Raw genomic sequence first — 24811 nt, 5'->3', positions numbered from 1 at the left:
GTAAAAAATCAGTTGAACATATTTGTGTGGACCTATTTCTGAGTTCTCTCTTCTGCTTCATTGACCCACGTATTTCCCCCTCCCCTAATACCACACAGTCTTGATTATTGCAGCTATAATAAGCTTTGGTTTTGGTAAAATAATTTCTTCCACTTTATTCTTTTCAAAATTGTTTTCACTATTCTAGGGTCTATGCCTTTCCATATAAATTTTAGAATATCCCTATTGATGTCTAAAGAAAAAATCTCACTTGGCTTTTGATAGGTTTGTCTATCAGTTTGAGAGGAATTGACATATTTAGTATGTTCTCTTTTGATTCACAACATAATATGTCTCTTCATTTATTTAAACCTTCTTTGATTTCTTTCATCAGCATTGTTAGTTTTCAGCATACAAATGCTGGATATGTTTTGTTATGCATTTTTAAATTTTGATGGCTTTGTGTTGATTCTTTGTATGTTTATTTTCCATTCTGCAATGTTAATGAACTCAGTTATAGAAAGCTTGTTTTTTTCTTTTTTGGTGTCTGGTTTTTTTTTAAATAGATTCCTTGGGATTTTCTATATAGATAATCATGTTATTCCCAAAGAGAGTCCCATTTTTCCAAAAGTTTTTTTTTTTTTTTAATCACAAATGGGTGTTGAATTTTGTTAAATTCTTTTTCTACATCACTTGATATGATCGAGTAATTTTTTCCTCTTTGGCCTGTTCAAACAATGGATTACTATTGTAAAGGCACCTGGGTTTTGTTTTAATCAGGTATGGTGAGACACACAGACATGGAAATGACTGTCATGAAGGAAGAAATTTGCTCTTTTTCCAGATCCCTAGAAACTGGGTCAAGGCACGCCATGATGGGAGGGGCACAAGAGGAAGCCCTGCGGTTTGTCAGGAGGCAGAGAGAGTGAGGAGAAAACTTGGGCAAGAGTCTTCATTGTGATTTAATGGGAAGAAATGAACAAGGCAGGGAAAAGAGGCTAAGCAGGATTAGGATTTAGGCTAGTTGGAATAATTTCAGTGGGCTCCTGGGTATAGGAGCTGCCCCTGGTTCCGGGGGTGATTGGGGCAGAGGAATAGTGGCCCAGAGTGTAAGAGTCCAATAAAGGAGGCATTTGGGGTATGGGTGCTGGATTGGTTAGTCTGCATATAAAAGGAGTTCTCTCTTGCTCTCTCTAAGAATCAGCTAAGGGACAGTTCCTTCCTCATCAACAAGTCCTCAGATGGCAAGGCATCAAATATAGGAACTAGAAAATATGGTTAATCATTCAGTTAATTGATTTTTAAATATTGAGCCAGCCCTGCATCCCTGGATAAACCCCACTTGAACATAGTGTATAATTCTTTTTGTATATTGCTGAATTCTGCTTGCTAATATTTTAAGGATTTTTACAACCATATTAATGAAGGATATTGATCTGTAATTTTATTTTGTGGTACTGTTTTTGTTTCACTTTGGTATTTGGGAGATACTAGCTTCATAAATGAATCAGAAAGTGTTTCCTTCTCTTCCACTTTCTGGAAGAAATTATGTAGAATAGATGCTAACTCTTCTTTGAAAGTTTAGTAGAATCTTCCAGTGAAACTGAGCCCAGTTTGGTTAACTTTTAAAATTACAAATGTAATAATGTTCTTAATAGTTAAGGGCTATTTTAAGTACCTATTTCATATTGGGTGAGTAGTGGTACCTTCTTTCTGAGGAATTAGTCTATTTCTTCTCAGCTGTCACATATATGTGTGTATAATTGCTTATAGTATTCCTTGATTATCCTTTGGGTGTCTGCAACGTCTGTAGCAGATATTTGCACGTTCGTTCCTGATTTTGGTAATTTGTGACATCTCCCTTTGTTTCTTTGTCAATCTTGCTAAATGTTTATTTTATTGATCTTTTCAAAGAATCAACTCTTAGTTTTATTGAATTTCTTTATTGTTTTTCTATTTTCAATGTCATTATTTCTGCTCTTTATTATTTTCTCTTTTTTTAACGTTTATTTATTTTGAGAGAGAGAGCATGCGTACAAGTGGGAGAGGGGCAGAGAGAGATGGAAAGAGAGAGAATTCCAAGCAGGCTCCACACTGTCAGTTGCAGAGCCAGATAGGGGCTCGAACCCACAGACCATGAGATCATGACCTGTGAGGAAGTCGGACACTTAACCAACTGAACCACCCAGGCAACTCTCCCTCTACATTCTTAAAGCGGGGACTTTATTGATTCAAGACCTTTCCTCTTTTTGCATATATGTATTTAGTGCTATAAATTTCCCTGTCAGCGCTGCTTTAGCTATGTTTCACAAACTTTGATACATTGTATTTTCATTTCCCTTCAGTTCCGTGTATTTGTTTCCCTTGAGACTTCTTTGACGTATCCATGAATTATTTAAACATATGTTCTTTAGTTTCAAAGTGCTTGGAAATTTTCCTGTTATCTTTCTGTTAAATTTCCGGTTTGATTCCATCATGGACAGAGAATATACTCTGTATGATTTCACTTCTTTTAAGATTGTTGAGGGTTTTTTTATGTCCCAGATATGGTTGGTCTGTCTTGATATATGTTCTATGGGCACTTAATTTTTTTTTAATGTTTATTTATTTTTGAGACAGAGAAAGACACAGCGCTAGCAGGGGAGGGAGAGAGAGAGGGAGACACAGAATCTGAAGCAGGCTCCAGGCTCTGAGCTGTCAGAACTGAGCCCGAGGGAAGGCTCAAACCTAAAAACCACAAGATCGTGACCTGAGCCCATGTACGACACTTAACTGACTGAACCGCCCAGGCACCCTGTGGGCACCTAAAAAGAGAATGTATTCTGCTGCTTTGCATGGAATATTTTACACATATCAAAAGGATACTTGTTTAAAATATGAAACATGAAATAAGAAAGTGAAATATTGTCTTTTTGGGGGTGCCTAGGTGACTCAGTGTTAATGTCCAGCTTCAGTTCAAGTCATGATCTCAAGGTTCATGGGTTCGAGAGCTGCGTCGGGCTGTGCTGACATGTGCTGACAGCTCAGAACATGGAGCCTGTTTCAGATTCTGTGTCTTCCTCTCTGTCTCTCTCTCTACCCCTCTGCTGCTTGTGCTCTCTCTCTCTCTCTCTCAAACATAAATAAATGAACATTAAAAAAATAAAATAAAATGAAAATTATTTTCCCTGTTTGTTCAGACCTATTCCTTACTATCCCATCAGTTTATTGGTCACTGGCTTCTCCTCCATTTATCTTAAGTCAGTGTTATTCTACTTTTCACACTCTGATATCAGATCCTTATCTTAATAACATTGAGATACTTTAATAGTTATGCCATATGGGAAACCATAGCACATAGATGAGAACAGCCTTATTCTGCATATTCAGAGAGCAAAGGGGGCATCCTGGACATGAGTGATTGGAGCTCAGATCTGTAGGTCAGTTGTTGAGCCAGTATTCCAGGTAGTAGAGATTTAAAGGTAGCACTCTTTGAATGTGGAGTTAGAATGCTTTGAGGACTAGTTTGGAGGATGTGTTTGCCCTCATAAATATGTGCTGAACTGAAGAGGTGCAAGGTATGCACTGATGTTTTAGTGAAGAATTAAAGATGCTAAACAAATCATTACTTGATTGCCATTGTCTGTGTCCCCACTACCCCGTGAATGCTATATTTCTATTATTCAGTACTGTATCACCAACATCAAGCAGGCCATCAATGAATAGTTATTAAGTCCAATTTCAAAAACGTAATCCCACTAGGAAAGGAGAGAAGGAAGAAAAGAAGGAATTGAAGGGAAGGGAAAGGAAGGGAAGAAGGAAGCAGAGCTTGGGTAACCTTTGTGCTCTCTACCTGCAATTTTAGTCTTTCCCTTCCTAGGCACATGGTTGCATCCCACTTCCTGACCCCTTGGAAGTCAGGCGCGTGTTTGGCTTCTAACGTATGACAGATGAAGCATGTCACTTTCTGGTGGCCAAACCTAAGATCTAAGGTGTGATTCTTTCGGCTCTGGCAAGCAGCACTATTCCAGATGGGGAAGGCAGCATCCGTGGCTGAGAGCAAATCAAGCATGGCTCCCTGCCAGCCCAGCGAGGACATTCTATTCTGCGTGAGCAAAAAATAAATCTTTATAGTTTTAAATGATAAAAAGCAGGGGCTGTGTGTTATTATAATACAACAGAGCCTTTCCTAAATGATAGAAAACAGCAAGAGTATGTCTTCAGCAGTGAGAATATACATGAATTTTCTTTTCTTCTTTCTTGTCTTTCTCTGTTTTCTAGTTTTTCAAAAAATTTTTAAATCTATTTTTGACGTTTCTAGAATGGGTATTATTTCTGTCTTAAGGAAATAAATTCATTTAAAATAAACTGAGGGACAAAATTTATGATTTGTATATGCTTATAATTTGAGATGATGTTATATTTTTACTGAGAGATGCATGAAATGTAGAGAAATTGACACCATTTTCTTGAACCTAGGGTATGTTTTAGCACATATTCACTCTGACAACGTGTTACACTGTCATTGAATCCTGGCCTGTCATCTTGAGACAGATCTGTTCCAGACCCTAAGAAATGCAACTCAGTATGGATAGTGGACCACTGAGGTCTTTGGAGACATTTTCCCTTTATCTGTGGTTTGCTTCCCTCTATCTGTGGTTTGCTAATGAGACCAGGAAACACCACCAACAAGATAGTCATTGCTTCTAAGAGGGTTGTGTTGGCTAACTTTTCCTTCCCTCATCTTTCCCTGGCACAACACACACACACACACACACACACACACACACACACACACACACTTCATTATTAATAACGTGGTCAGGCTCATTTGAGAATACCAGAACATTTGCACATTGTCTTTATTAGGTAAGAGGCAGTTTCATTTGAATCTTTTAGAGAGACCTGAAGTGAAGTGATCCTGTTTCCACTTTGCCCCAAACCTAAGACCTCTGAGGCACAGGATTTTTACGTGCATGTATCTGCACATAGTTGCTGGCTGACCTGGATGAGATCGATAAAATTCCATGCCTTCAAGCTGGCAGACTTGAAGCCAGGGCCAACCTAGAGAGAATTGACTGGGTCTCAGCCCTGTGATTTTTTTTTTTTTTCAACCTTCTCTGACACAAACCGAAGAGAGTTTTGATGTCTTTGATGATTGAGTTTCCATGGACTAAAACTAAGAGTCTCTAGATATTTTAAAAAAGTCTAATGTTTTCTTTAAGATTTTGCCCACTGCCTCTAGAGTATTATTTACAGAGTTTTCTTCCACTTTACTAACGTAAAAATGTGTAACACAATAGATTCTCAATAGAAATAAAAGCCCTGTTGTTGGTCCTCTTAGAAAAAGATGGTAAAGCCCTGGTTTTATAGATAAACCCTTTGTAGTACTCTCCTCATCTTCTATAGTCCTTCAGAACCCATGCTCAGTATGGGATAATGAGTTTTATTTCTGAATAACAAGTTCAAAAGGACCAAAAAGAGTAAGGTTAGTATTTAGCACTTTTTGTTAAGGGAAAACTCTGGGGAATGATCTTTTTTGAAGGCACCAAAGAACTTTTAGATCCCAAACTACCCTAACAGAGAAAAGACAGCCTTATTAAAATCTTTTACATATCTAAAATTAGATTTGGAATAATGAGAGATTATGACACATGTACAAATTAATAAAAAAAAAACAGCCTTGCCACCCTTACTTGGTGGTTTCATTAAGTTTTTAAAAATAAAATAAATTTAAAAATATATACCGTCCCACACAAAGACTTTTAATCAAATTGTCTGGTTTATCTTCAAAATATGCAATTCCTTTGTACTCTGTAAAACATCTAGATAGAGGCAAAAATTATTTTTAAGTTTTTAAAATGTCAACCCTTATGTACAGTTCGTGTACTTACATTGGGAACTAGGTCTCGGTGTGGAAGATTCCCAGCGATCTTGCAGACTCACAGGGCTCTGAAGAAAAGTTAATAACCCTCTTGCCTTGTTACTAAAAAAGACTCAGGCAAGGCATTTCATACACCCTCAGGGATCAACTTGCTGCCTGAACTGTTAGCTCAGGCGGCCAGGTTCCTTCCGCTTTCCTCTCTTCTTGCTTACATTTTACAAAGATGCTTGTTGCGATGAAATTGATTGGCAGCACACTTGGCAATTCAAATTGCTTCAGGTGTTCCTTCTTTTTTTTTTATTCCATTAACCAAGATGAATGCAGTGTAATCTGTGGAAGCTCTGCATCGGGAACTCGGGTCCTGGTGCCGTGGGACTAGCTCAGACTTCATGGTCAAGGCCCCTTATTTTGTGGGTCTAATTAGGATGGAGAATAGCTTCTCGGTTTTTCTAAAAGATGAGGCTGTGCCCTGAGCTGTAATCTAACATTAGAAGCATTTAAAAGATGGTCTCATTTCCTAATGTATACAAAATATATTGATGTGCAGAAGCGGAGGCCCATATTTCCTCAGTTAGGGGAATCAACTAGTCCATCAGTCCACAAATGTCTTCTCCCTGGGCGCTCCCATGTGGGTCCTGGGACGAAAGAAGGAACTAGCTCTGGAATCTGTGGAATAGTTGCCAGCAAATGCTGTCATACGTTGGTGTGACATTTCTGGAGCATTCCAGAAAGCTCCTTCTCTTCAGCTCCTTTGAAATCCTTTTCCAATCCCTTCCTACTCCCAGGGAGTTCACCTGCTGTCATGATAATGCCACTGGAAACTGGGGGGGGGGGGCACGAGAATGAGGGTAGAGGAGTGAGTATATACTCAGAGCTTGTCTGACATGTGGAAGAATCCCAGCTCCCTCACTACCTGGTTCACACATGCTCCTGTGCCACGTCAGAGGTCCTATCACTGCGACTTGGGGAAGACAGGGCTGGCACGGAGGCACAATTTTTAAGTTTTGGAGTCAGAGGGGAGGAAGGAGGCAAGGGGAATAGAGGAGATGTTACCAGCTAGGAAGTGTGTGTGCTTTCTTTCTTTCCTACCACTAGCTGGTGCTTCAGTCAGAGAGAAGTAGGTTGCTCCCGGGGCTGTGGTCCTGCGGGCCCAATCCAATCTGGAATGTGTGCTAACTGGTGTGCATTTCTCTCTTTCCGCCCCAGGACAGCTTTCCTGCCCGCTTCGGAGGAGTCCATTTCGTCAACCAGCCCTGGTACATTCATGCCCTGTACACGCTCATCAAGCCATTCCTTAAAGACAAGACCAGGAAGCGGGTAATGCAAACAAACACCCAATGGGGGGGTGCAGAGGGACAGTGACCGGACCCTCCTTTCGATCTCTCTGCTTCCCTTCTCTCTCTTTCTCTCTCCGTCTCTCCTAAGTTTTCACTGTGGGTCTTCTGCTTTTCTGCACTCCCTGAGCCTTCGAGCCTCAGCTGGAGTTTGCAAATGGCCTGGATTTAATCAATAATTTAGTAGAACTGGGTTATTTTCAGAGTCCCAGCGACCAACCAAAGGAAACTTTGAAGGCATGCAAATACCAGATGCCCATTTTACTGTAAGTGCTCGAGGGAGATACGGGGTCAAGCAGCTTCCCGTTCATGGAATATTTTAATAGCTAGCATTTTGTCCTGCAAATGTATTATCCTGATGAAGAATGTTTACCATTTGTTTTTCTCCCCCGTGGCCCTTGGGTCATAGCTGCCAGCTCCGTCACCTTTGAGGCTGGGAAAGCATTCTTCACGAGAAATAATAATGCTCTGAGGAGGAAGGCTTTTAAAGTCTTAATTGCCTCGGCTGATGACATTTGGGAGGCCAGCACCTTCGATCAGGGCTGCGGCTTTTCATGGCATTCTGATTAGCTGAGAGACTGAACATTGTTTCTGCACTCCCTCTGAATCTCAGTTTCCTCATTTATAAGACGGAGAAACAAACACCCATATCACAGAGCTATTGGGTAGTTGGGTAATTCAATGAAGCAGCATATGAGAGCAGGTAGCATAAGGCCACCGATGTGGTGGAGACTCAGTGACTTTCATTCTCTTCATCATTTAGCTCCCGTTCTTTTAAACTTGTTGATTTCAGCTACCTCCTGGGTCCCTCTCAAGGGAATCTGGCCAGGGTCAGTCTCATGGCACCTTACGTATGCCCCTATACCCAGGGGAACCGTTCTGGGGAAGAGCCTGAGTATTCAGGGGGAACGATCATGTGAGGAACCCCCCTACATACACACCCACATACACACTCTGTGTTATCCCCAACTCCTAGACCTCAGCTGCCTCCAGATCCTTAGGAAATAGTACAGCAGGGAGGGGTAATTCTCCTGTCCCCAAATAAGCGTGGAACTAAGAACTAGAACTCACCAGCCTAAGGAGACACGGACTTTTGGAAGCTTTTTGCTAACCAGGGCTCAGGGCATAGAAGGGAGTTTCTGGAACTCTGGGCACAGAACAGAATCTGACAGGTGAAGAATCCAGCCTCCTGTCTGCTGAGTTCTTCCATCCCATAGCACTGCAGGAGAGACGGCCAGTTTCCACAGCACTCATTTGTCCTTTCAGAACTGGAGGTGTTGGCTATCGGTGGGAAAGCAAACTGGTGTGGCCACTCTGGGAAACAGTATGGAGGTTCCTCAAAAAGTTAAGAAGAGAACTGCGATATAGCAATTGCACTGCTAGGTATTTACCCAAAGGATACAAAAATACCGATTCGAAGGGACTCGTGCACCCCAAGCAGCAGTATCAACAATAGCCAAATTATGGGAAGAGCCCAAATGTCCATCTATTAATGAATGGATACAGGAGTTGTGGTATATATATATACAATAGAATATTTCTCAGCCGTAAAAAGAATGGAATCTTGCCATTTGCAATGACGTGAATGGAGCTAGAGTGTATAACGCTACGCTAAATAAGTCAGTCAGGAGAAGGACAAATACCATACGATTTCACTTGGATGTGGAATTTAAGAAATAAAACAGATGAGGATGGGGGAAAGGAGAGGAAAACTATAAAAGAGACTCCTTTTTTAAATGTTTATTTATTTATCTTGAGAGATAGAGTGCACGCGTACACAGGGGAGGGGCAGAGACAGAGGGACAGAGGATCCCAGGCAGGCTTTGCTCTGTCAACACAGAGCCCGACTCAGGGCTCCGTCTCATGAACTGTGAGATCATGACCTGAGCCCAAATCAAGAGTCGGACGCTTAACCAACTGAGCCACCCAGGCACCCCAACAGACTTTTAACTATAGAGAACAAACGCTAGGGTTACTGGAGGGGAGGTGGGTGAGGGAGGGGCTAAATGGGTGTGGGTATTAAGGAGGGCACTTGTGATAAGCTCTGAGGGTTGTATGTAAGTGATGAATCGCTAAATTCTACTCCTGAAACTAATACTACACTATATGATAACTAACTGGAATTTAATTTTAAAAACTTGAAACAAACAAATGAATATCACAAATAAAATTGAAAGTATAAAGAATTCAAAAACAAACAAACAAAAGAACTGGAGGTGTTAGGTGGGTGGGTACAAATATTTGCTCTAAAAACCGGAGCTAATATTTAGCTCTGCTTTTCCATGCTTCAGATACTTTAGCTCCTCCTGAAAAGTGTTTTGCAAAAGCCAGAACATGGGAATTTCTTCAAAAACCATCATTCTTATTAAAATTGAAATCCACTGTCCGAAAATGTACATTGTTTTCTGAAGTGCTACCATATTCTTCTGAAGAATCTTGGCACTTAGCTTCTTGTCCCTTTCCTTTCTAAATGATGCCATTGTATCATAAATTGAAATCAATGTAACAGAGCAAGGTAGTAAGTGTATGTGTCCATTACGTGGTATATTTTAATATAGTATATGGCATAATTGATAATACTTTTATGGTATATTATGCTATATTTAAATATTAAAAAAAATTTTTTTTAACGTTTATTTATTTTTGAGACAGAGAGAAACAGAGCATGAATGGGGGAGGGTCAGAGAGAGGGAGACACAGAATCTGAAACAGGCTCCAGGCTCTGAGCCATCAGCACAGAGCCTGATGCAGGGCTTGAACTCACGAACCGCGAGATCATGACCTGAGCCGAAATCGGCCGCTTAACCCACTGAGCCACCCAGGCGCCCCTATATTTAAATATTTTAAAAGTCACCTTTATATTACAGAAAGCCTAACTGGTATGCATGCGTACACCTATGTGAATATAATCAGTGGTCCTACACTTGCCTAACTCAGGTGCATTGAGTTTGCAACACGAAGTGTGGGAACCGCGATCACTCCACAGGTGCGCTTTGAGTAGACTTTCGGGAGTCAATTCCTAAATTGTAGGAAATGGTAATTATCAACTAGTGGCTTATCCACTTTGTGGATTTGTCTGAAAATAATTGTGATCTGGGGATGTTTTCTCCCCTGCTCCGCCAGTTTCCATCACCATCCACTATATGTTCAGAAGATGCAAATTTATGTGCGTGTCAGCCCTCAATCCACACACAAATGGAAGATGGCTGCAAAAATACCTATAAGTTTTCAGGCCACAGTTTTCAGTTCCACTGCCTAAGAATTGATAAGGCTTTTACCTCGTGTCCACACCACCCCGGGAGCTAGGAACGTATTAATAGAGTAAGAAAACATCACCCCTTTTCCCGAGGATTCTTCTCTTCCTGTGGGGAAGCAAGACATAAATGAACAGATCAGAGAAAATAGGAGTCAGCAGATACTAGTTAATTGGGGGAAGCGAGGAGGAGAACCAGAGTGTGCGGGTGCCTCTGGGACAGAATGAAGAAGAGGCTGCCACTTGGTGAAGGTTTGGGAAGGATGGTGAGATGGGGGCGGGGTACAGAGGGCAGAAAGCACTGCGGGGGGGGGGGGGGAGTGGAAGGAAGAGAACAATGTGGGGATGCATGTGAAGCATGATTGGGGGTTTGCGTGGTCTACGTCATAGCCTTTTTATCAGCAGGGATAATTAGGAGATTACTGTATGTGTAAATTTGGGCCATGGCCAAATAAGACCCAATTTGTTCATAAACTTCATTTTTTAAGGACTATTAATTCAGCCCCTTTTCTGAGCAATAAATTAACATTTTACGAAGATTAAGCTGCAGACACAAAATGGAGTGCCTCTTTAAACACCATGATCACCAGCAGCGCATCCAATTTGTCATCGCTAAATTGTGTTTTAGGCTAAATAGTGGCTCGTAGGTTTGGGTTTTTTTTTGTTGATACTTGTTTTTTCCTTTGCAGATTTTCCTGCATGGAAATAATTTAAACAGCCTTCACCAGCTAATCCACCCTGAATTTTTGCCCTCTGAATTTGGAGGAACCCTTCCTCCTTATGACATGGGAACGTGGGCCCGGACGTTACTTGGTCCAGACTACAGTGATGAAAATGACTATACTCACACTTCCTACAATGCAATGCATGTGAAACACACATCCTCCAATCTGGAGAGAGAATGTTCGCCCAAGCCGATGAAGAGGTAAGACCTGCATTATCAGAGCCTCCAAGTCAGAGGTCAATAAGCATTTTTGATTTGGCCCTATTGTGGGTTAAGTAATTGCAGACCTTTATGGGCACAGAACTTGAATAAAATAAATTGCAATACATTCTCAGCTGATTTCACTAGAATTGAAAGCAAATGGGGCTTGGCTGGTGCAGAAATCTAGTTATCCCTGTTGTATTAAAGAAACAGTTAAAGGCTGGACCTCGCTCATGTCATGTTTGCAGTGTTAGTCTCTAGAGAGTCTGTTAACACACACAGAATGAAATGCTGTGCCTTTGGGATACCCTGGATTGAAAAAACAACCTGCCAGAAAACATTCCTATCATCTGTGAATTTAGAACCATTTACTGAGCATTTGCCTATAAGCACTGATAGGTGCTGCGAACACACGAATAAGAACAGAGAAGTATAGCTCTGGAAAATCTGATGAGTAAGCCTTTTGTTGACATATTTATAAAGTGGGTGACATTGGAGCTAGGTTCTGAAGTGTGAAAATAAGCCACCCAGGCTTAAAAAGGTAGAGAAGGCATTCTAGGCAAATGGGATAGAAAGAGGCACAGAGGCTTCAGAGGGATGGGATAGTCTGGTGTGACAAACAGGTGCGCGAGGGGTGGGGGATGGGAGTGGGCATGGAAGGAAATTCTAAAGACTGTTGCATCTAGGGTGTGAAATATATTGCATACTGTATTTAATGGAGTGCCGTGAAAGAGGTTTTTTTTTAACTGATGTACAAATAATATATGAGTGCTTTCTCATTGTAAAAATTAAAACCTTATTTTTAAGGCTACAATCTTTTTAACCACTATTCCCAATCTCAATCCCAACTTTTCCCAAAGGTAACCATTGTTATCAGAGTAGGGTGGACCCTTTTCCATTCTATTTTCTAGATATTACCCATATCTATCCATACCCATAGAAAATATCTAATATTATGTATTAGTTTGCTAATCCAACTCCTGCAACAACAAACCACAAACTGGGTGGCTTAAGCAATAGAAATGAGACCTCTCTCCTTGTCTTGTAGATGCCTGCATTCTCCCTGTTATCTTCACATGGACTTCCCTTTGTGTGTCTGTGTCTTAATCTCTTTTTACAAGGATACCAGTCATATTGGATTAGGATTTACCCTAAAGACCTTATTTTACCTTAATTACATCTTTTAAAGGCCCCGTCTCCAAATACAGTCACATTCTGAGGTGCTAGCAGTTGGATCTTCAACAGTCCAATTTGGGGGGCAGGGCATGGTTTATCCCATAACATACTGTAACATCTTTCTATACCAGTAAATCTAGAGACATCTCATGTTTTTCATGCTGCATAGTATTCCAGTACATAGTATTCCAGTATTCCAGAATATGTCACAGTTTAGCCATTTCCCTATTGATGAACATTTAGCTCCTCTGAGTTTTTTCTCTATTCCAAAGGATGAGACTCAAGAAAGTCCTTGATATGCCTCCTCCATTCTCACAGGAAGTCCCTCAGGTAAACTTGGAGCCTTGTAGTTGCTGGGTCAGAGAGTATGTGTATTTTCAATAGCCCACACTGCCCAGTGGCCTTCCTAAATGACGGTACTAATGGATAGTCCCAGCAGCATGTGTGAAAATGTCCTTTCCCCAGACTCTACCTTTTGTACTTGATATTATCAGAATTCAATGCTAATCATTATCCTGATGGCAGGTCAATTCTATGCCATTTTTGTTTTCATCTGTATCTCCTCACCGGACACAGTTGAGCAGAGAAATGACACAATGACAAAGTAAGTCTGGGTTTTATGAGGATCGTGGAATTCGCAGGGAAATATGGACTAAATGCCATCAGAAGGCTGATGCGGGGACTCAGGTCCAGGGATGAGGGCCATAACTAACACCGAACCAATGAAGACTGGCTGTAGTCTTGAGGTGTTTGGGGACGGAGGGATGTCACTGTGAGAGTCTTCTTTGGATAACTAGGCTTACACTGAGGCAAGAGAGAATGTCCAGGAGGAGGACCTCCACATTTTCTGCTCCATTGGGAATATTACATGCAAGTGTCTGGTGAAGCCTTTCTGCCGAGACTGGAAGGATCTGGAAATTCATTTACTCCCCGGGTTAACAGCTGACATTCTCTGGGAAGTGTTGGTCATGAGAGCTGAGAACCTGGCTTTGTGTCTCCACAGTGAAGAGGCTGACCTTACTGGTAGAGGTGAGATTGTCCCGCCCAGATTCTGAGCTGCTCTCGGGCCAGACTACAGCACAGTCATCATAATAATGTAACAACTCACACTATTGACACCATTCTGAACGCTTTACCTGCATTAACTCTCTAAATCCTCACCATAACTGTATGAGAAAGGTATTATCACTATTCCCATTTCACAAGTGAGGAAACAGACACAGAAAGGTTAAGCAACTGTCCAAGGTCACACAGCTAGTAAACGGCCAAGCTGGGATTCCGAGCTGGGCAGCTTGGCTCCACACTCTGTGTTTGTGTCCTCTGTAAGATAAAGCACACTGTCTGCTTTTCCTCATACTTTCTATCCACACCTCTAGTGCCAGCCTTCACTCTCCAATCCCTCCATGGGCCGGGACAATGACACTTCCTGTGGTTTGTCCTTACCTTATTTCTATAGACTTAGATAAAGTCAGCATACCCTCAGACTTGTTGGAATGTCCGAAGTCAAGTGGAATAAAATAGCAATTTGCCACTCTTTCTCCAGGTGATCAGTTATAGAGTTACATCTCTTTCGGGTGACCAGCCATGTCCTGATTCCAAGTTCTGCTTCTGAGTTGATGTTGAGGATCAGAGAAGGTGACGGCCTCCGTTATTAGATGGTGGGTTCTAGAGGGTAAAGTCTTTGTATAACATTTGTTCACCTTATGCCCTCCTCAAGAATCCAAGTCAATGTCCAACACACAATCGACACACATCAGACACCCTGTACATGCCTGCTGCTTATGAATGAATTGGCGTTGAATGAAAGCTGCTACTTTCAAAACCCATCCTTGGGGCAGTTGTCCAATTGCTTCAGCCAAACTGTCAGCTCCTATGGAGAGAGAACTAATTTCTTCTGGATTTCGTGGATCCTGGTTATAGGGCCTTACGGCCTAGTAGGGGAGATAAGATCTGCCCACAAATAACTATAATGCAGAGTGGAAGAGGTACTAGACAAGAGATGTAAGAACCTGCTGAAATGTTCTTTCAACCAGGAAGACTCTTAGAGAAGTCTTCATGGACAAAGGCATAGCTGACCCAGGTTTTGGAGAAGGGAAGATATCAGAGTCAAGCTCCAAGACTATGCCAGAGGAGCTAGTAATTGTGTACACATTTCATCACCCCACCATGGCCATCAAGGTGTCCTGCCCACTCCTGCTCTCACAAGTGGTGACATCTTTGATCCTTTGCTTGGGGATTTTAGACAGCAGCAGGATGGGCAGTGAGGAGACTGGTACCAGCAGTGATGCAGCGAGGAGGGACCACCTGTGGAACCGTGCCTGGTGTCAGGTGCTTCACTGATGGAGGTCTGTGCTGACTGAGAAAATTATAGGGACAGAACAGCCACCATTCATAACCTCTCTGAGTCCTCGGAGCTCAAAAGGACATGGGAAAATTGAAAACAGAATTGGAGATCTTAAAGGTCCAGCTTCCCACCTGATACGGTATCTGTTCTCCAGCCCAGGCTGCCAGCCAGCCTCAGTTTGCATTGCCCAGAGATGGGCAGGCAGCTAACGGGGCAGCATACTCCCAGTAGCATAGTTTTAAGAAGTACTTCCTTGGTCCGAGCCAGATGACCTGGGTCTGTTCTGCGGGATAACGTTTCACCTTCTAATGGGTAGACGCTGTGTCCCAATCCCTGCCACCACAGTTCCCATTTGGGGTCAAATGGGCTTCTGTGAACCTTTATTGGAACCTAGTCACTATTTATAATGTGGCCTCTGAGTTCCTAGTGGCTCAGAACAATGCTTTCTGGCATATGTAGGGTAAAATCTAAAATGTGTAAAATTCTCAGTGAATTAGTGGTTCTAACTAGCTCTTTTCTTTTTCCAGATAAGTTTGATTCAACCCTTAAGCAGAAAAACTTAAAAAGAATTGTTGGTTTAGATGGAAAATTTTCCAAGCAGATTCTTTCAATATTGATCTTTTAAGAAAATGATGCTTTTATAGGCTTTTGAGTGTGTGGCATTCTCTGCTCTGACACACTTTTGCATTTTTAACTTCTTGTTTCTGCTCTTCATTTTACAATTTAGTCTATTTCCTTGCTTCCAGGCCATCAGTTGTCACTTTCTGTTTTTGGAACCACGTATATAAGAAGCACTCTGTTTCCTCCTATCTAATTTACTACTGGAATACGTTTTAGGTTTGGAAGTAGGGAGCCCAGCTTAATAAAACTGTCCAGCACATAACAGTAAATCGGCGTTGTCATACTTATGATTATTTTGGCTGCAAATAAGATACAACTCTGGTTGGACTGCTTTAAAGGGTATGGAAAATTTATTATTTCATATAATGAGAAGTTGCAAAGTGAGGTGACCATAGATCTGTGTGTTCCAGAACCTCGGCGGTGCTACCTATGACCCAGGCTCCTGCCCCTGTGTCCCACGTGATGAAGACTTCCCGGGCGGGAGTGCTCCCTGATTCATGCAGGAGGATAGGCCCCAGCCAGAGGGGCTTTTTTCCCCTTTAGGAAGGAGGAGGGGATGGCTTGTGGTGGGGACCCAGCAGCCTTGCTTCAGGTTCGGGATTGCAGGCCTGACGTTTCTGCTTCAGGAAGCAAGTGCGTGGTCTTTTCATCAGTGCGTCGATTTTGTGGTATCTCTTTCACTTATTAGGCATTGCTTATTAATTGCTTTCTGGTTGTAGCCTTTATCTCCGATAAAGTAATTAAAATGGTTATAGATATTATTTAAAAGGCACACACACACACACACAGAAATGCACTGTCTTGAGCTACTGGTGGATGATTAGTCATTTTTGGAGAAGTTATACTTAAAAAAATATATATGTATGAATTATATATGTGTACATATGCTCGGACATACATATACTATATGTTGTGTATGTATGGACATATAAACCTGTATGCACATGTATGTATTGAAATATATACAGGTATGTTTTGTTTTTTAACGATTCCTGGTAATAAACCTTATGTAAAGTTTATCCTAAGACCTGGATTCTGAGTAGGGAACTGGGGCCTTTCCCCAGAGCCAGAGCCTACAGCTAGGGTGGTTCAGAAGAGGGCTGCTCAGACCCAGCGCTCAGAAGGCCCCCGTAGGACCCGCCTCCTGAGCCCACTAGGTGTCACAAGTGGCCCAGGATGCCTTGCCTCATTCCTCTGCTGGCTGGTCTCTCCTAAGGCCCTGAGAGCCGCTGTGGACAATGGAGCTGCTGATCTCAAAGAAATACAAAGCAGTTTCCTGGCATTTCTGGGCAAAAGTAAAAGCAAGCGCTCTGGAAAGCCAGGTTCTGTGCCTTCTGAAGCCACCACCACGGCCAGCAAAGGGAGCATCTGGTTTTCCAGGCCTGGGGTGTGTGCTTTCGCTCTGGTGGAGGGGCCGGGTGCTATTCTGGACCAAACAGGACTGGCACAGAAAGGAGAAGGGAAATGGACCAGATCAGAACTGCTGTGTCCCTGCCAGAGCCGGAAAGCAGGTGGCCTCTTCCGGGGCAGGCAGGGAGAGAAAGCTTATATTTTACACCATCCTCTCGTTGCTTTTGAGGAGGCTCCTCTGGGCTGTATCAGTGCAGGCAGCTTCTGTCTACAGGACAAACAGCCTTCACAAAAATTGTATATAAAATATTACAGTTATATATAAACATACATTCTATTATTCCCCTTATTATCAGGACTTGGGAAATTTTAGAACCAGGGAGATCCTTAGAAGTCACCTAGGGGTCAACAGCCTTTCTGCTACCAAGGACCTCTTCTTTTGCCCCCCGCCCTCCACATGGTATGTATATAGGTTCTTGAGAGAATATCGCATTTATTAGGAAATTACAAGCTCATTTTGCCATAATGTAATTCGTGTTATTTCACAGAATTATCCTAAGATCTTTAATTTTAATAAAAGCAAAGCTACTTACGATTTAATTTAAATTTTAGTCTCATAGATGGTAAGATCTCTTAAGTTTTGTGGCTTCTAAACAATGATGTAAAAATATCTGCCTATCCCCGTGCCCATTCCTGCTTAGGTGACGTAGCAAGCTTCAATAGAGCTCAAGCCTCCAGACTTAGGGGATTAGTCTGGGGATTTTCTGGACAGCCATGTAGCCAGCTTCTTCTGAAAGCAAGATGTCTTGCACAGGGTAGGTGCTCCATACGTATTTGATATTTTGTCACTTGAAAAGTAGAAGTAAATGGTATACATATGTACCCTTGTTTTCCATTGGTGCTTGGATTTAAAAAATATTTTCCTTCTTCTAATTATTATAGTCAAGGTCCTGAGAAGCCTCACAGGGTAACAGACTGTGTCACCAAAGCTATTTTATCGTAGGAATCTTTCTGGTCCCTTGTCTCCTGGAGACTAGGGTAGGTGAACACTGTGCCAGAGTTTGAAATGGAAAATCAGGAAACTGATTTAAGTTCATGGAGACCCAACTGGTCTGAACCGTGGCTGACAATTTTCATCCTCATTGTTTTCTGGAGGGCCCCTCACATGTGCTCAGATGTACCAATCTGCATTTTGATCTGGGCTCAATCTGCCATTCAAGGAAAAGGAATATTGTCATTTTTAAGGTCTTAGATTGCAGTCTCCTTAAATTTTTTTCAGTTTATTTATTTTGAGAGAGAGAGAGAGCGCGCGCGCAGGGGAAGGGCAGAGAGAGAGAGGGAGAGAGAGAATCCCAAGCAGGATCCACACTGTCAGCCCAGACCCCGACACAAGGCTCGAACTCATGAACCGTGAGATCATGACCTGAGCCAAAATCAAGAGTCGGACACTTAACCGACTAAGCCACCCAGGTGCCCCTTGTATTGCAGTCTCCTTGGCTCATTAATTTCCCAAAAGATATTCATGTCTCAGGACTGAAAGAGAAACTCCAAGCCCAATGGTAGTGGAACAATGGCTCCTTCTCAGAAGCTCAGAAGCTGCCATGAGCAGAAAAGCACATTGTATTTCCCTTGTGTAGCAGGTGCACTGCATGGAGTTATCTCTACAGTCAGCCACCTGGAGGAACACAGTCAATGTGAGGAAAAGCAGAGCCAGAGTGGCCTTGAAGATACACAGACACGGGTTCTAACCTGCAGAGTCTAGGGCAGGCAGCAATGGCCACGCCTACCCTGGCCATGTCTATCCAGCAGGTACTTACTGAGTGCCTCCTCTGTGCTGACCACAGGCTTTAATGGAATCCAAAGACCAGGGTCAGCATAGCACCCCAGTGCAAAAAGTAGCAACATTGCAGCATTCATGCACATGAGCACAATCATAACATTTTGGTTATTAATTCTGTACCAGCGTGCTAAAGTTGGCCTGACATAGCAAAGATTCAGATGCCTTCACTATGTATTTACATTTAAAGATGTTTGTCTCTAGGTTTTTGTTTCAAATATTTATGTATTTATTTTGAGGGGGGGGTGTGCAGAAAGAGAGACAGAAAATCCCAATCAGGTTTCACCCTCCCAGGGCAGAGCCTGATGTGGGGCCGATCCCACAACAGTGAGATCCTGACCCCAGCCAAAATCAAGCATCAGGTGATCAACAGACTAAGCCACCCAGGGCCCCTCCAGGTTTTTGGTTTTTGTTTTTTAGCTATGTGGTAACAGCATTCATAGAGTCAAAACAGTCAATTCTTGAAATTTCCAGGAATGCCTGAGTTCGTATTTGGTACAGCCTGATCATAAACAAGGCTTGGCTGAGTATATGCAATAAGTCCCACTTTGTTTATTTATTAAAACCTCAGCACTTCTCGGGGATGCAGACAAGTATTTATAGAGGAAGAAATCTAGACAACCCAAGCCGCATCTCCACTCATACCAGTGAAGAATGACCCCAACCTTCAGAGAAATGATCCACCCTAGTCTACACTGTATGCTACACAACTGGAGGGGCCAATGCTTTGGGGTCTTGGCCAGCTGTACTGTATGGTAGAATTATTTCTGATCCTTTTGACCAAATGCCTCCATCTTTGTTTCCTAAACACCCTTCCCTCCTAGAGGAAGTGAGGAAGATGTGAGCCACCTGATTTGGGAGAAAGGGAGAATCTGGGAGAATGCCTGGGTCTAGTTCAGATTTCTGAGCCAGAGGGAAATTTTGTCTTCTGCCTGGGTGGTATAAGTCAGTTTAACTGTTTTCAGCTGTCCGTAGAATTGGCCATGACCTTGGCGATCTTCCAGCATGAGGTCTTCTTTTTATAGGGTGAAGGTATGCATTGGCTGGATAACTACTCACTTCCGGCAGAGTAATACATCATCAAGAAATACAACCCATAGGAAAAGAATGAGGGGTGGCAGTATGGAACAGGAGGACCCTTGTCTTCCAAGCAGTCAGGGCAAAAAGGGTGCATTTTACTGTGTGGCCCAGGAACAGATGTTCCATCTGGATGCCATGTTCAATAAAGTCACAGAATACATCATTTCTTAATGAATGACCCACATTCGCTACTGCCCTCTAAGTTGTCTTGTGACTAGTTTCCAATCCAAAAAAATTGAACGTCTTAGTTTCAGGCTGTCACTCACTCCTACTCAGGCAGCTAATGTCTGAGATGTCACCACTTCTAGAAGCAAAGACCTCGCGGGCAAGCCATGAATGCCCAGCATTTTATGTTGGTTTTCGGATACTGCTGTGTTTCATGGTTACCAACAAGAATTCGTTAACATTTCTTAAGGAGCATAGAAGAATGGCTGCAGAGCCTCATCACTATTGTGTGTCTGGCTGAGATGGATTTCCCGCTTTTCTAGGGCTTTCTTTCTGTGGCAGAACTGAAGGGGGGGGGGCGTCTCCTTGCCAGCACATCCTATATAGCCATGTAACATCAGAGAGAAAGAAAATCTATGCAATGGATTTGGTCAATAAGAGAATGAATGGGGCTGGATAAAATGTTGTATTCAGGGGCATGTTTTCTCTTCTTTTTTTAAAGAATGACATGAAAAATTAGGAGATAAAGAGTTCGAAGCTCCTGGCAAAGCAATGAAGTAGGGTTGATTTCGAGAGAAACCAACACATGCGGCTGAACTGGCCGCGTAGTCTCAAATACAAACTGTTTGATTGCTCTCGAAGTGTGTTCTTGAAACGATTCTTATTTACTGAAGTGCCACGGTCAGATGCAACTAGTTGGAAAGGCAGATGTAGTCTGGGCAAGAAAAACAAAGAACACTTCTTTCTTGTGAACATATTGCTATTGGTAAACCAACATTTTGCCTGATTTCATTAAGCTGATGCTGTTTGGGCCCAACAGCTAGCCCACGATTTGTCTGGCTTATAAGCTTTAATGATCATATGGATGAAAACAAATATTTGACATAAGACGTCATCAAAATCTCTTTGCAGTGTCGTTCTTAAAAATGATGTGCTGCTTGCATACAGAATTACGGTGCCTGTTTAGGAACCTAAGGGGAACTTTGTTGTACATATCATTTGGGCTTCAGGTGTGCAAACTGTAGCACTGGAGGTTTTATGTTGAGGCCGCAGAGGAGCGTTTTTGAGCTTCCAGTATCTCGTTGGAAACTTTGTCAAGGCCCCACTTCAGATGCGTTCCTGTTGGTATGGGTGATCAGCCCCAGGGAGCCCGCTTCACGCTTGCTTAATGTTGCTCTGCTACTCTCGAGATGGACCTCAGGGGGCTATGTACTGCATCCTGAGTGTGGCCTCCTTGCTTCAGCTTTGTAACTTTGTGACTTTTGTGGGTTTGCATTTCTTTGTCTATTTGTCTTTTCTTCTCAATCTTCCCTTATCAGAGTAGACATGGGTTCCGATCACATTCTTCCTCTGATTTTTATCTGGTTGTATGACCTTGAGTAATTCATTTAACCTCACCCAGTCTTGGCTTCCTCAAGTATAAAGTGGCCGTAACTTCAGGGGATCATTGTCAGGGTCAAAAGGCAGCAGGATGAGAAGTCTGCAGAGCACTAAAGGAAAGCAGCAGAGTAAATAGCGCTTTCCTTTCTTCCCCAGCCTGTTCATAAGGATTTCCAGGGGCGCCTGGGTGGCTCAGTCGGTTAAGCGTCTGACTTCGGCTCAGGTCATGATCTCCCGGTCTGTGGGTTTGAGCCCCTCATCGGGCTCTGTGCTGACAGCTCAGAGCCTGGAGTCTGCTTTGGATTCTGTGTCTCCCTCTCTCTCTCTGCCCCTCCTTGGCTTGCTCTCTCTCTCTCTCAAAAATAAATAAACATTAAAAAAATAAAAAATAAAAATTCATAAAGATTTCCATGTTGTTAGAGTTTGGATTTATTTTCCAATGGAAGTTTCTCACTAACAATGAAAATTCCCAACCCCCTAATAGAGAGGCAAGCAGCAGTTAGTTGTATGGGCTAATGGAGGGGGGAGACCTTGATTGAAAGTCGGACTGACATTGGTTGTTTCCTTCTTCTTTGCCTTAATTTATGCATGAGGCCAGTATTGGGCCCTTCTGTACCCTTGGAGCCCTACACCCAGAAGATGCCCAGGCCCAGTGAGTGCAGGGCACAGAAGGCAAAACCAAGGAGAGGGGGGAATTAGCAATACAGACACCCCTGCCTCTTCCTCCCTGTCTGCCAAGAGGACCTCACCTTCGTACAGCCCTGATTTCCCACTCTCCACCCCAGGCAATCTCTCTGCCTGCCCTCTCTGTCTTTGTACACCTTTATTGGTCTTTGCTAACATTCTCCTCCTCTCTGTCCCTCTAATCTTAATTGTTATCCATCCAGTATTGAGTGTAATCTTTAAAAATGGTAATGATGCCACTCTTTTGCCCAAGAGCCTCCCAACACCTCCCCTTGGTCTTCCGCATGTCATAAAGGCTGTCCTCGCTTGTCACAGGCCTGGCCACCCTGACTTCTGTCACCCACTCAGTGTGCCAGGCTGTGTCCTGCTCCTGGGCCTCCCCTGCCCTGGGATACTCTTCCACTCACTTGTGGCTAACTCCTCATTCATCAGGTCTGACTTCTCCAATTACTCCTCCGAAGGGAGTTCTTCACCCTTCCCATCCTGCTATTCTCTATCACCCTGTGGTCTTAACAGGGATCACAATTCCATAATCACATATTTGCTGGTTTTACTTATGTATGAAATCTCCCTTCTGTACATTGTTTACTCTCTGAGTGCAGGGATGGTGCTGTTCCATTCACAATATGTATCCTGTGTGCCACATATCCCCTAGGATGTAATAGACGCTCAGTGAATATTTTGTGAGGAAGCAAGGAAGGGGAAAGAGAGAGAGGAAGAAAGAAAATCGAAGAAGGAAAATAGGAAAGAAGGAGGGTAAAAAACACAGGAAGGAAGGCAGGGAGGGAAGGAGGAAGGAAGAAAGGAAGGGATTCCATGACAGTAAGTGCTGTTAAGAATAGGGTACTTTGTAGAGTGGCGAGGAAATTGTTGCCAACCATCCGGATAGAATAAGACGATGCCATGGACTTTGCGATCAATGTTTGATTAGAATTTGAAATGGTTTCTGAGTTTATCAATAACTGCCTCCTTAGTCTTATTATTTCTCCTAATTTCTAGATTTCCATTAATAATTAATACTTACAATACTTCTTGTCTTTTTGAAGACTTTTTTATTCATTCAACAAATATTTACCGAGTACCTACTAGGCATCAAGATATAGTATAGGATAAAAGTGGTTAAAAGACCAGAATCTGAAATCAGATTCTAGGAGTTCAAATTAGTAGTCGTGTGGCCTGAGGAGTATCTCTCTATGGTCTTGTTTTCCTGTCTCTAAGAGGGATAGTAATAGAAGTGCCTTATTATTGTGCTGTGACGATTACATGAAGCAAGGATAAATGTTAGCTGCTGACGATAGCATGGTTATCTCCTGGTCTGAGTCCATAATCCGTAAGGGGGGGACAGACTTTAAACACATTACTATACAAAAGGCTGTTTCATTAACACCATGACAAGTGTGTTGAAAAACTAGAGTGTAGCATGAGGGTGCATAACGGGGTCCCAACCTGTAGTGGGACCATAGTGGGGGTCAGAAAGGGCTTCCCTGAGGAGGTAACACATAAGCTGAGAGTTGAAGGATGAGAGAAAGAGTTTCCTGGCAAAAGAAAGAGTGATGTGGTAGCAAAAACCCCCCTGTTTAGAAGGGGCAGGGCCAGTTGCAGGAACGACTGTTTTTTAACAATTGTAAATAAGATTCTTTTTTTTTTAACATTAAGAATTCCCATCGGTACCTGGGTAGCTCAGTTGGTTATGCATCTGACTCTTGATATCGGCTCAGGTCACGATCTCACAGTTATGAGATTGAGCCCCGCATTGGGCTCTGCGCTGACAGTGTGGAGCCTGCTTGGGATTCTCTCTCCCTCTCTCTCTCTGCCCCTCCCTTTTCTGCCTCTCTGTCTCTTTGTCTCTCTCTCCAAATAAATAAATAAGCTTTTTTTTTTTAATTCTAGAAATCAGGACATGTTCTATTAATGACCTCTCAGACTCAATGAAATACAGAATTTAAAAAATAAACCAAAACATCATGGTTGGAGAGCAGAAAGTAAGAAGAAGGATGGCCGGGGACGTGTGCAAGGCCTGCTGTGTAGGGCCGCATAGGTCTTAAAAAGGATATTGGACTTATGAGCAGTGGAGAGGTATAGAAAGATTTTAAGCAGAGAAGAGATATGAATATGTCGAGCTTATTAAAAATCTCACTCTGTTGTGAGAAGATTGAACTGAAGTGGGAGAAAGTAAGAGTGAGAAGACCATCTGGGGCTCCTGAGACAGCGTAGGTAAGAGATAATGGACACTTGGACTACAGTGGTGGGACAGGGACAGAGGGAAGAAGACAGACTCAAAAACATTTGGAGGGTAGAATAAGACCTGACAATCAAGTGCTTATGGGAAATAAATAAAAGAGTTTTCAGGAATGACTGGAGGTCCCTGGCACGTGAACCTCGATGGAGAGCAATTCCATCTGCTGAGATGGGCAACTCTGGAGGAGGGGCTGGGGAGAGCACCTCCCTTCTCTGGGGGAGAAGGTTATGAGTTCAGGTTTTGGTATGGTTGGTGTGAAGAGTCATGTGACACCCGGTTGCAGTGGGTCACGTAGGCAGTTGCGCATATGGTTCTAAAGCTCAGAAAAGGATTCTGGAATGAACATAAATTAGGGACTCAAAGGCATAAAGAAAGGAATGCATGCCAGGGGAATGGAGAACTCCAGAGTGAGCATCCAAAGTGGTAGGAGGTAAACCAGATGCATGGTGTCCCTGAAGCCAAGGGGACAGAGTGAAGTCTCAAGGACTGTGGAGGGTCAGCTCAATTGACTGCTGCCAGTGACCAAGCAAGATGAGGACTGAAAGGTGTCCGCTGGGCCTCATGACTTGAAGGCCATCGGT

At 42.8% G+C, this 24811-nt stretch overlaps 1 protein-coding gene across 1 annotated transcript in view; it reads left to right on the top strand.

The window, feature by feature from the left end:
* Positions 1-24811, top strand: part of CLVS1 (clavesin 1) — a 174491-nt gene that overhangs the window by 132689 nt on the left and 16991 nt on the right. Inside the window, exons 4-5 of the mRNA XM_025922836.2 lie at positions 7049-7159; positions 11119-11354. Of these exons, the coding sequence (XP_025778621.1) occupies positions 7049-7159; positions 11119-11354 (347 nt within the window). The remainder of the gene's footprint in view (positions 1-7048; positions 7160-11118; positions 11355-24811) is intronic.

This window comes from Puma concolor, chromosome F2, assembly GCF_028749965.1.
Source record: "Puma concolor isolate L17-30 chromosome F2, mPumCon1.1.hap2, whole genome shotgun sequence".
Lineage (NCBI taxonomy): Eukaryota > Metazoa > Chordata > Mammalia > Carnivora > Felidae > Puma > Puma concolor.
Note: the sequence above shows the minus strand (reverse complement) of the source record. Positions and strands in the feature narration are given on the sequence as shown.